Source organism: Mchenga conophoros, linkage group LG5 (assembly GCF_057382185.1).
Source record: "Mchenga conophoros isolate Kocher_MC1m ecotype Shallow Benthic linkage group LG5, M_conophoros_male_GT1.1, whole genome shotgun sequence".
In the NCBI taxonomy this organism is placed as follows: Eukaryota; Metazoa; Chordata; class Actinopteri; order Cichliformes; family Cichlidae; genus Mchenga; species Mchenga conophoros.
In genome coordinates this window covers 24,567,276-24,580,014 of record NC_140530.1, presented here as the reverse complement: position 1 = coordinate 24,580,014, position 12,739 = coordinate 24,567,276, and the positions used below count along the sequence as shown (strand labels likewise).

General features: G+C 40.9%; 1 protein-coding gene across 2 annotated transcripts in view; it reads left to right on the top strand.

Moving 5' to 3' along the window:
• The window catches only part of sema3fa (sema domain, immunoglobulin domain (Ig), short basic domain, secreted, (semaphorin) 3Fa), a 45,171-nt gene extending 32,666 nt beyond the window's left edge, over window positions 1-12,505 (top strand). For both annotated transcript variants that reach the window (XM_085274459.1, XM_085274460.1), the window contains exons 8-19: window positions 906-1,025; window positions 2,368-2,507; window positions 3,507-3,621; window positions 8,045-8,114; window positions 8,935-9,079; window positions 9,171-9,393; window positions 9,685-9,773; window positions 9,909-9,950; window positions 10,394-10,551; window positions 10,732-10,793; window positions 10,903-11,036; window positions 11,132-12,505. In XM_085274459.1, coding sequence (XP_085130585.1) covers window positions 906-1,025; window positions 2,368-2,507; window positions 3,507-3,621; window positions 8,045-8,114; window positions 8,935-9,079; window positions 9,171-9,393; window positions 9,685-9,773; window positions 9,909-9,950; window positions 10,394-10,551; window positions 10,732-10,793; window positions 10,903-11,036; window positions 11,132-11,560 — 1,727 coding nt within the window. In that variant the 3' untranslated portion in view covers window positions 11,561-12,505. The remainder of the gene's footprint in view (window positions 1-905; window positions 1,026-2,367; window positions 2,508-3,506; window positions 3,622-8,044; window positions 8,115-8,934; window positions 9,080-9,170; window positions 9,394-9,684; window positions 9,774-9,908; window positions 9,951-10,393; window positions 10,552-10,731; window positions 10,794-10,902; window positions 11,037-11,131) is intronic.
• Window positions 12,506-12,739: the final 234 nt, after the last annotated feature.

Here is a 12,739-nt window from a genome sequence, read left to right as displayed (position 1 = left end):
GTCTAAGCAGGTCTGCAGATACGTGGTCATTTAGCTGGTCAGATGGACGTGTGCGCTCTCATGTCAGTAGGTGGTCTTTTGTTACCAGCTGCTTACAGGTGGTTAGACATGGCTCCAGGTCAGCGACCTTCTGCCCTCTGTGTGTGCATGTGCTCAAGCGTGCATACGTATGCGTGAAGGACAAAGGCGGAGAGCGTCTCTCTCTCTTTTGCTGTGCCATGTCAGCTCAGTTACAGCTGACCCAAGCAAAACTGTAACACCAAAAAAATCATCTAAATGTCGTCTCACATAGTTGGCAGGGCAGAGGCATACCGCACTGACACAACAGGAAGGTGGAATTTCCCTGGTTTAGGATTTAGGTGGGTTTTTTTTACACTACTGTTTCACAAGCTATGCCTCCACTTCACTCCTCATAAGGTTCACAGTATAGAAAGCAAATGCTCCAAGTTTCTGCTTTCTTTTCTAGGTGCTGCACAGAAAGTTTCTGTTTACGCCGAACATGTCAAATCTGACTGGCTTTCCTTGATCTCTAAACTATACGCCATGAATCTGTCTGATGTGAAGTTGACTTTCTAATTGCAGCTGTTCTTTCAAATTTCACTGATTAGCCCAATAAGCACGAGTACAGTAATTATGAGAATAGCATTTTTGTCTGAAACGTGACACAGACACCTGTGAGCTGAGTTTAATCAGACTGAACATGTTTTAATTTGTCCTGAGTTAAAATTCCTGCCTTTGAATGGCCACATCTGCCATGCATGCCATCAGTCAGATGCTGGGGAAATCTAGAGGGATGGCGTCACTTTTTAATGAAGTTCTGGCATGGTAGATAGCATGTTCTGTATAACGTGAAAATGTTTTCATCCATCATGACTTCACCTTGGCATTTCATCTGTGATTGACAGATGGAGAGCTGTATGCAGGAGTGTACATTGATTTCATGGGAACAGACTCGGCGATCTTCCGTACACTGGGGAAGCAGACAGCCATGAGGACTGATCAGTACAACTCCAGATGGTTAAATGGTAATGTCTCAACTCACAGCTTGTTCTGCATCCAGGATTTTCCTTGACTCATTTTGCTGTAGACCAGTTTTTATTTACTCCTCAGTTTCTTAAGATCATTACTGTAATGTTTTAGGTTACCAAGTTAAACCTTGGGGTTAAATACCATCCTGCTGATAGTCAAATTGAGAATGTTCCCTTTCCAGTCAGTTTCAGTTGACTGAATGATCAGTTGACTCAAAGCATGCCATTCACTACACTAACTGTTCACTGCATGCCTGCAGCAGAGTCTGACAACAGGGTCAATAGTGTAGTTGCAGGAGAAAATTAGCGCAAGTCAATAATGACTCAGAGTAGCCTTTGCTTTGTGAATGAACTGTGATTGGCTCAGTGACATAAATGCTGTTCGAGAGCTTTCATTTGATATGGCCAAATCAGTCACAGCATCCCCCCCCACCCCCCTGAATCCTGCAGGCTCCCAGATTTTCCTCTGACCCTGTTGCCCTGACAACAATCCCCTGGCAGTGGTTCACTGAATCGGGACACCTGAGTCCTGCTAATCAGCCATGTGAGATGTCACAGATATCCCCCCTCCCCCATTACATGGTTCCTGGTTATCCCCCCTCCGCTTGGTTTGGTTTGTCCTCATTTGGGACCCTGGTCTGTCACAGTGGGGAGGGGCACTCTGTGTTGCGTGTCCAGTGTTGACCCAGTGAATCAGCCAGCGGGAGCAAACTGTGATGCCATATTGAGCATTGTTACTAGGAAGAAATAAAGGGACAAGTTTAGAGTGTCAAAGTGCTGTTTAGTCTTTAGGCTGCTGTTATTTTGCCCATAATAGTATTAATAAAAATAAATAAATAAAAGCATTTTATTTCGAAGGGTTAAGCTGTTGAATGAAACAAGATTTTCAAGGTCTCAAGTATTTTTCTTGATAATTGACAGCTTTCCTTGTTTATCTTAAAACAATGGTCAGGTACACGTGTAAACTAAAGAATACAAAGTCAACATACAGCCATGGTCAGAGGCAATTTTGTGTGCGTTCAGGATGTCCCTCTTCTTTTCTCTTGAATGCTATTAGGAAGCTTTTTGACATTTGGCACAAAGGTTCACGAGGACCGAAGGAACTGATTTGATTTGGTGGTCAAAGGTCTCTGTGACCTCACACGGCACATTTGGCCACAACTCAAAAATCTGCACGTGATTTCACAAAATGTTTAATGGGAGGCTACTTTTAGTGTGACATCATGACATTTTGAAAAACACTTTTGTGGCTGTAAAGAGGTTTTAAATATGTTGCCTGCACACATAATGTATTTTCCAAGACTTGTATTGAACATTTTCTTTCCTTTTTTGTCTACAGATCCCACATTTGTTCATGCACACCTCATTCCAGACAGTGCTGAAAAGAATGACAATAAACTCTACTTCTTCTTCCGCGAGAAAGCATCTGAGATGGGCCAGAGTCCCATGACGCAGTCCAGGATAGGGCGGATCTGCCTGGTGAGTTATCACACCAGTCATCAAATTTAATGCTTATGTGTCTCCGTAATGGTTAGTTATGCTCTGCTGGCAGTTTGAGGCCCATAAAGGAAGTCCCCCATGATCATCAGAAACTGTTTTCTGACTAATAATTACTATGTACAACAGAGTGATGCTTAGCAAAGTATTTGTCATTTGCCTCAAAGGCCAAGTCTGAGATCCTTTATTTCTTTTCCTCAGGGTGAAAGGTTTGAAGAGCAGGGTTGACTTTAATCCACGTCTGTAGGCATACAGAGACATCTTTGCAAAGCCTGTGTTTAATTAGCATTGTAGTGTTGTAGACACACAAACAATTGAGCTGTGTTCAAAACTTTCAAAGCATCTGCACGTAGACTTCAGAAAAATGCATCTGAAGGGTTCTGTGTTTGCAAGCTGCATCCCTTAAGTGTGTAATTCAAAAGAGATGAAAAAACAAGACAGTCTAGCTGTTCTAGGAGGCTTAGAGCTAAATGCTACTTTCAGCATCCTTACAGTCTCACAGTGTTTGGTTATTTTTTCTATAAACAGTTGCTGTGTTTTTCTCACATCTTGTGTGTTAACAGTCTTGAATGTTTTAGAGGTTAAATAAGATTATATATATCCTCCAAAAAGATTAAAGTCAAGTCAAGTTTCTGGACGATATTAATTGAAACATTTAAAGCACACAAGAAAATTGGAAACTTTTTTTTCCTTGTAAATGTTAGTAGATAAAAACGAACATTAAATTTTATTCTTCTAACCCCTAAATCATTCTGACTGTGAAATGCACTGATTTCATGTATCATCCCAGTTCTTTGCCTCAGTAGCAAAGGTTTTCTGACCGCCTTGTGAAGACTGGCCAAGCTAAAACATAAAGCTATGTCTTTATTTATACAGACCAGTTGTTCCAAACAGCTGTTGGTCAGATATTGCTCAAGCTCATCCCGTTGAGTAATTTTTGGAGCAGTGTGAGAATGACTCCCGCGTGTCTCTGCTTTTCAGAACGATGATGGTGGACACTGCTGTCTGGTGAACAAGTGGAGCACATTTCTAAAGGCTCGTCTCATCTGCTCAGTGCCCGGAGCTGATGGCATTGAGACACACTTTGATGAACTAAGTAAGTTGAATTATTTCCCAGGATCCCTGACCCTTTTAGAGCTTCTCTGATGCTCCCTTTCATCTCTGGATTTTGAACACCGCATCGCGTCACCGGTAGTCACTCTAAACCTAAAATTTAAGTTTGCATATTTAAAAGAGAAATGAACCATTTTCTTTCTAAATGTGTCGCATGTTGCATTTTACAGCTCAGTTAACGCAAGTCAGGGACCGTATAGTCCATTTGGTAGGAGTTAATGTAAAGCACATAATGAATGCATCGCTGACCTCACAGAAACCCTGGCAGATGGAAAGTGAGAATTCTTAAATGGCTGCGTAACCGCGACTATTCAAAACAAGGCCCTGCAGATGGACTTGTTGTTGACAGATTCCGTATCAACAACTTCATCATTTGTAGAGTTCTCTTCACATTTGCTTTGCATACTTTCTCCATGATGTTAATCCACATGTACTCGGCATTTGGTGCGGTGCGTGTGGGCCAGCAGCTTACTGTACTATAGTCCGGGGACACATCCAGCAGCATTTAGCACATCTCTTCTTACGTGCTGCAATAGCAGGAAGAATCCCCGAGAAGCTGCAGCTTTAGATTAAGGTATCACTGACTCATACATGTTAATCTTGACATGTATATTCCTTTGAACCTCCTGTAAAGTAGGTGTCATCCTAAAAAAGGTAATGTCCATAATGTCAGAATGTAATCAGCCTGCTTTCAAGCACCATCAGTGTCTCACAGCCTTGTTTTTAGAAAAAGGAACCACATAGACACACATGCAGAGTAATCAAAGTAATGAGCAGCAGGAATCAGTCCAGCACATTGTGGATCATCACAGCCTCACATGACTGACGGGATTAAGGAGGGATTTGTAGTATCCTTAACATTGTAATGACAGGTGGAATGAGCAGCACTTACATTTTATTTTACTACACTGACTAGCTTCTGCTTGCTGGGAACTTATTTTCACAGTAATGCAAACCATATTTCACGACAGTACAAAACAAATTCTATAATCACCTTTATCCCATGTTCACATTCAGTCTGAATTGCCTTGTGAGTGCCGCAGGTGAAACAAGAAGTTCTGATAGTCCAAGTTTGCACCTATCCAATATTATTATTAAGCAGATACAAACTACTACAGACTGTTTTTTCACTTAGCTTATGTATGAAAACACACACGTGTGTGTTAATTTAGAATTTATCATTAGATGACAAAAATTCCTGTTCATAAACATGGAAAAAATGAACAATAAATACATATATTTATTATTATTATAAATTACAGGCACTATTAACATCATGTTTGTGGAACACTTATTTACAGATATGCATCGCAACACATCCCAGTGACCTGCAAAGTGCCACTGCACTAAAAAGTTAAGCAAAATGTACACATACACATAATGTACATGTAATGTGCCATGCGTTTTAGGATTAGCTGCTACACATAATGTATATAATTTGTAAGGGTCCTAAATACCTAGACAGATGTTGATAACCCTGGTACCCTAGATAGTTTATAAAGTTTCATGGAAATCGATTAATGAGATATGCTCATACGTTATGATCATTATAGTAAGATTATTATTACTAATATTACCTGATACAGTACTTAAAATGAATTTACAGAAAGGCCTGAATAACCAACTCTTTAAAGTGTCTTTTAGTACAATGCTGAACAAACAAAACAACAGTCTTAACTCAGTTATACAGCTTTCCCTGCAGTTGTGATAAGGGAAAATGCCAAAACATTTAGGAGTAGAATATGTTTATTTATGTCTTAAAGTTGTGCAATTTGACATGGGGGTCTATAGGGATTGATTATCTGATTAGCTTACCCTTTTAGGAACGCCAGTTTTTGGAACGTAGCATTGGCTTCAAACTTTAAACACCAGAGGGTGCATTTTCTGTAACCAATTACAACTCAGATAACGGCCTTGATGTGTAAAGTGTGCAGGCTTGCGTTCAACAACATAAAGCACCACCGACAAAACAGCCTTCTTCATGCCTGAGTCTTTCAAAACCCTGATTTGTACACCTTTTCAACTGATTATATTTGTACTTTGCCTGAGTTCAACATCTAAGCCAGTCCACAGTGAATTTTGACAGTAGTATTAAACATTTCATCAAGCGACGGTGCAGGTATGAGCTGAATCTATAGTAGGCCTAATCTTGTGCAGTGATGAGGCTTTGCAGATGTTAGTTGTGTGTTAAGAGCACTCAGTGTCTGTGACAGAAAAGCACTCTTTTGTCAGTGTTGCTGTACTTTTAGCGGTCCATCCACTGTCAGTTGTAGCCTCGGTGCAGATGAGCACTCGTGATGAGGTCATTCTGAGTCCTGAGGTGCAATGTAACATCCCACAGCTCTGTGGTCGCTCTTCCCACAACCACAGACAGTCTGGTAAAAATGTATTCTGTCTCCAGTCCTGCTGGTCCTGATGGAGCCCAGCAGAGGCATCGGAGTGGTTGTATGAGGACTCGGGGGAGAGAGTGGAGTAGATTCAGATGGTGAGGCTAACAGAAGAGAAAGCTTTCAGTGTTTTGCCGAGAGGAGGGAGAGGAGGAATATAAAAGCAGAGAGAAAGAGGCACACAGACACGAGTGGTGAAAAATGTCTGCCAGACAAAAATGAGAATTAATTTGTGACCTATAAGGTTTTATTGCCTTTTTCCAAAATGTAATTATGGAGAGAAATATTCTTTTTTTTTGTTTTCTTCAGTTAAATCTAGTTATTTTTTTAGTCACTGAACTCCATAAAACATCCTCACTCTTCATGTATTTTTGGGGGAGAGGATTGTTTTTAAATTTCCGCCACAATCATTTCGACTGGACATTTTAAGAACACATTTTAGGTGCACATCTTTCAGAGTGGGTATTAGGGAGATAATAATATACAATCTGTCTTTATTTGACAGTTTTTCTTCCACACAGTGACTGTTTACTGAGTGCATAATTCACCTGCACTTTTATTTTTACTGCACAGCACCTTATTTAGCCCAGCCCTTTGTGTTCTTTCTGCGCTTACAGCAATTAAAGATGTTTCTCTGCTAATGTGATGCTGACAGCGCCTCAGAGACTCTGTCTGATCTGACACATCAGAAACAAAAGTTCGAATTATGCAACTTGTTCCAGTTCGTTGCCGATTTATGACTTTTCTCTTTTTTACTGCGCTTGTTCTATAGCCAGGAGGTCTGTCAAACTGGCGTCGGACGGGTTATGAATTTCTGCAGTGTTTGCCAAAAGTTAATTTTTTGCTTAAGCGAGGGGCCATTACCTGTCATTTTCATACCTTGGCATGTAAGGAGATTTTTTTTTATGTTTGAAAAGATTTTAAACTCCTGATCAAAAGGGAGTTTGTTTATTAAGGAGCTCTGCAGAGTCAGGAATGATGTTTTTATGCAAGCCATGTGGATTTAAGCTTCTTCTTGTTTATCCAATGCACGCTGAGTAAAGTCGAGGGTACAGAGATTAAAGCGTGTGTTATTACATTTCACCTTCAGTTCCACATGCATAACTTTCCTTTCGCTCTTTAACATGCTGCTTCTTACTTTCAGTCAGTTGATATTTGAGCGAGAAATCTGAGCAGGCCGATCCACACTCTTATTGTTGCTTGTTTTCAGCTTTTCAGATAACCATGGGTTATAAAAAGAGAGGCTAGGATTTCATGGCTATTCACTGAAATTGGTATTTTCTAAAGACTTTTGACTATAGGGTATTTTTTTGTCCAAGGCCTTTTCAAACAAGTGATTTGAGAACTTGTTTCTTCTTTTCCATTGATGAAAAACCATGAAATGGAACTGGGTGTTTTTCTGCTCTACCTGTCTACATTAAATGTATTTCAGTTTTCCTTCTTATTGTTTTTCCTTGCACTTTTCTCTAATGAAACCATCAGAGGATATGTAGGGCTCAAAACTGCCTCAGTCCCACAGTCACTGGATCCATATGGCTCCTATTAAAGCCATGTTTCACCCGAGATCTCTTTTTCACATATATTCCCTGCTGAGGCCGAGGAACTGTAGTTTCAGCTTTGGAAGAGTTTAGATTCAGGATCTCATTGAGACTCTCGTAACCGCAATTCATGATGAGCTCACAGCGAAGGAAGAAAAAGTCTCAGTGTCACAAGTACTATTACTTTGGGTTAGTTAGGTTCATTTTAACAGTTTTATTTCTTTCAGATTTAAACAGGTTAGAGTAGGGAGGAGTATCACAGGAGTAATGTTGTGCATTTGCACTCATTACATGGCCATTTTGTGCATAGTAGTTCTGTCTACTTTTCATGTATTTTTGCCAGCAAACCTGCAGAATGTCTACTAATGTGATATCATTTAACTGTTGCAATCGACTTAGGGATCCAAGTACTTCGTCATGCACTGCCTGTTATGGTTTATGACTCTGACTAATTGCTATAAATCTTTTCATTATCTTGTAGGAGATGTGTATATCCAGCCAACTCAAGACACAAAGAATCCTGTCATCTATGGCGTCTTCTCAGTTTCAGGGTAAGCATGGCTTTTTCAAACTCTCTAACTTTGATGCAGTTTTGGATAGAAAGTGTGTTTTGGTTCCCTCCTGTGGTTTTTATTCCTTTCCGCTGAGCCCGAAGGTGTCTGCTCTGTCTGATGTTGAAATGCGGCGTTGCATTTGTGTGGGCCGTCACATTCAGGATGCAAAGACGAGACAGAAAGTGAATGTTGAGCCCAGAGGGAGTAGCGTTCCTCTGGGAGGCTGACTGAGCCTATAAGTTCCTCAGAGGTCAGGTTTGATAGCAGGTTGTCATTCAGCACACAGCATTAAAATTCAAGTCAACCAACCAGACGTGTAAACTGAGATTCTGACGGCACACAAAGCAGGAGGAGGTGCACGCAGAGTCATAATAAACATGTCCTGATTAATGTATTTGAGAAACAAATACTGTTATTGTTTCCATCTTCTCTTTAGGCATCAGGCATGTTTAAACCCAGCTGATAAAAACACATGTGGTGCTAATGACAGGGGCCCATGACAGAAGTTACAAACATAGTACACCCACCACACAGCGGCAAGAGCCTGTACTCTGGCGATTCTCTGCAGTATGTGGGTGTTTGTATGTCAGTGTGTCAGACAGCTTGACTCTACTTGAGTCAGTTTGAGTGTGTGTTTGTGCGTCATAATGTTTCAGTGTGTTCCTGTAAGTATGTGAGTACGTGGGAAGGAAGTAGATTCTACCAGCCACGGAGAGCTATCGCACTAATTATCCCAGGGAGTGAGAAAATCTGAATCCTCGAGCTGCTGTCTTTATGTGTTCACCTTTTCTTTTCTTTTCCTCCTGCCCTCCTCCAGATCTGTGTTTAAAGGCTCGGCAGTGTGTGTGTACTCTATGGCTGACATCCGTATGGTCTTTAATGGGCCATTTGCCCACAAGGAAGGCCCCAACTATCAGTGGGTGCCATACACTGGGAAAATCCCCTACCCTCGACCTGGCACTGTGAGTTAAAACATATAATATATATGTTACTAGAACCATGAATAAGATAAACAAGTAAATTGCTCAACAGAAATTTTTGGTTTCTTACTAGTGTCCTGGAGGCACTTTTACCCCCAACCTGAAATCCACAAAGGATTACCCAGATGAGGTTATCAACTTCATGAGAAACCACCCCACTATGTACAACGCTGTATACCCAGTGCACAAGCGCCCCCTGGTGGTCAGAACCAATGTGGACTACGAGTTCACCACAATTGCTGTTGACCAAGTGACAGCTGCCGATGGGAGCTATGAGGTGCTATTCTTGGGCACAGGTAAGTGTTTTAAGAACAAAACTGGGCATTGTCTGATGATTGCACAGTAATCTTACACGTCTATCATTGTGCACTGTTAAATTCTGTGGCCTTGGCTTTAGCTGGGAGGTTTGCATACGCATGTTGAAACAATCTGTCTCTTAAACATTAATGAGTCATAGTGTGGCTTTCCAAAAACCAGTTCTCTGTTGCAGATATTTTAGAATAACAATGAAGAAACCAAGGTCAAGGTATTAATAGCCAAATAAATCAACAGAGCTCAGCCAAAGTTACTTCTTCCCACTCTTTCAGATCGAGGTACAGTCCAGAAAGTGATTGTCCTGCCAAGAGATGACTTGCAGACCGAGGAGCTGGTGTTAGAGGAAGTGGAGGTGTTCAAGGTCAGTCTTGCAGCCTTAGTCACTTTGCTACTAATCCTCTTTTTGCCCTACTCTACATTTATATACCATGTTTGTTATCTGTGATACAGAATAACAAATCCAGCATTCACATGTTTTTTAATTATGTCACTTCAGGTTCCCACTCCAATCACTACTATGAAGATTTCATCAAAAAGGGTAAGTTAGTGTAATTTGATTCAGACCAAACAGTTCAGCTAACAGCAATCAGACAGAGAACACAGTCGTCAAATTCAATATGAAAATACACAATCTAAGGAAAAAAAATGCATGATTAAATACAAAACATTGTAGTACGCAACCAAGACCTGATATCCAACTATAGATTTTGTGTAATTTGGTGCAGCTTATACTGAAAACAGACACAGGACTCTAGGTTAGGTTAGAGTATAGCCTAACCCGGAGCCTTCTTATGTCACTTTGAGGATGATGGCTTAGAATCTCAGTGCAAGTAGCTTCAATCAATTATTCATTCTTTAAATATAAATCTATAATTCTTCCTTGAAACATTAGCGATGTCCAGAATTGTAAAATAAATGGCCTTTGCTCGAAAATATGTTCCTGTTTTAATTTCTAATTTGTATTTGTTTTTCTTTTAACAGCAACAGTTGTATGTCGGATCAGTCCTGGGTGTGACCCACTTGGCTCTCCATCGATGCGATGTGTACGGGGAGGTCTGCGCTGACTGCTGTCTCGCCAGGGACCCGTACTGTGCCTGGGACGGCAAATCCTGCTCCAGATATTCTGCCTCACAGAAGAGGTGAGGGTCAGGATTGTGTAGACAGGGAATATATAAATGAAGCAGACGAAGTGCAGCAACAAAGTATTTGCACTTCATTACTTCCCACCTCTGCAGTTGGAGTATTTATGCAGATTTCTTATTTTTCAAGTGTGTTTCGGTTAAATTTTATATCTGTGGCTGTTGATTTGACCCCTCTAGGCGGAGTCGTCGGCAAGATGTGAAGTATGGAAATCCTATCCGCCAGTGCAGAGGTTATAGCAGTGAGTGTCACGTTGTACTAAGACTATAGCATTTAGACACCAGCATTTTTTCACTCGGGAGCTATCTCACAAATAAAATTGCAACTGTACATCATGTGTTGTTTTGTAGCCAATAAGAACCCTCTGGAGACAGTTCAGTACGGGGTGGAAGGAAGCACTACATTCTTGGAGTGCCAGGCCAGGTCTCCTCATATGTCTCTCAAGTGGCATGTGCAGAAGGAAAACAGTGACCGGAGGAAAGAGGTGAGTACAGCTCTTATATTAAACCTTCTATGATCTTTTTTTCTGTTTATCTTTTTTAAAACTTAAAATCTTTACTGGCCTTCTGTTCGTCCCAGATTCGCTCAGAGGGTCGCATGCTGAAAACAGATCAAGGACTTCTGATCCGCTCTCTACAGTCATCTGACGGCGGCATCTACCAGTGTACGTCCACAGAGAAAAACTTCAAGCACACTCTTGTGAAACTGCAACTGGTGGTCCTTTCTAGTCGCACAGTCAACAACATTTTGGTGGAGACAGGCAGCCCGGCTCTTCCTCAGCTTCAGTCCAGTGCCTGGACTCCAAGTGCCAGTCAGTATAAGGACCTGCTAACCATCCTCAGCCAACCAGAGATGGGGCTGATCAACCAGTACTGCCAGGATTACTGGCAACTGGGAGACAGCAGCTTCGGGAACAACAAAGGCAAAAGCCTGAAAGAGCTGAAAGAACAGAAGAAACCTCGTAACCGCCGGCATCATGAAGAGCAGACAACTCCAGCTGAGACATGAGAAGCTTGATGTACATCGTATTCAAACAACCCCCTGTCTACCTTTACACACAACCTCCTAAACATTGCAACCCTCCATTTAGGGGAATGACTCCAGTCAGATAGAAAAATCAAATTCTCATCAAAGACAAGACAGAAACTGCAGAAACACAACGCAACAGCATCAAACAGTTTCTATGTAACTGTCGGGGGGAGGGGGAAATACACAATATTTATTGTAGGTTGTAAAAAGTAATTATTTGTACCTATCTAGCAACCCTGTTTTTTGTGAATAGATCAATCTGTGCAAATATTGTGGTTATTATATTATTATTATTAGTGTTATTGTTTATTAAGATGTGTTATTTTGTTGAGAATATCTTTATGTTTGGTGTTTTTAAGAAACAGCGACACTAAACCCAGACATTGGGAGTATCCATACATGGACAAGAACTGATGGACATGTATTCAGAAACTGCTAAGTGAAGACCATGTTGGATCCTTTGACTGCTGGCAGTATTCAGTGTCTAAGCTGAAAGAGGAGTCGGGATGTCCGCGAATGTCTCGTAACTCTCTGAACTTCTTCACCAGATCTATGTACTGTATATTGGACAGTTTGTTTGTTTTGTTTTTTTACTGCAAAGTACAAGCTGTTGACAGAAAAAAACAATAAAAATGGCATTTCACAGGACATACACGGATAATGGAAATGCCCAGAGACTGCAGCTGTGATGTCACGGACGCACAGTTATATGTGAATGAAGAGCCCTCTGTGGCAGGTAGAACGTCTTTCCTTTCACGATGTGGTCCAGTCGGGCCTCAAGTAGAGCTGTTACTCATCTTCTTCCAGAATCGGTTGCTGCCAAGTGTTTGTTTTGTTTATATGTGAATATCACATCTCAGTGTCGTATCCTTAACGTGATCTTTGTGATAAGCTGTTTTCTTTTTTGGGGGGAAGGGGGAGGGGGTCTTTTAATGACACAAAAGCTGATAACATAACATTGCCTTCTCTTTTCTCTCTTTGGGAAAAGATATTCCAGCAGGCAGCTATGTGTGAGTTTGTAACAGTTTGTGATTATAAAATGAACAAAGCACCTTCTGTTGTCGAATTGGTCATTTCAAAAATATTAAATACTTCCCCAATATCTGTGGCATTTTACATAGTGTATTCATATAAGGCAAAGCATTCAGTTTGTAGGCT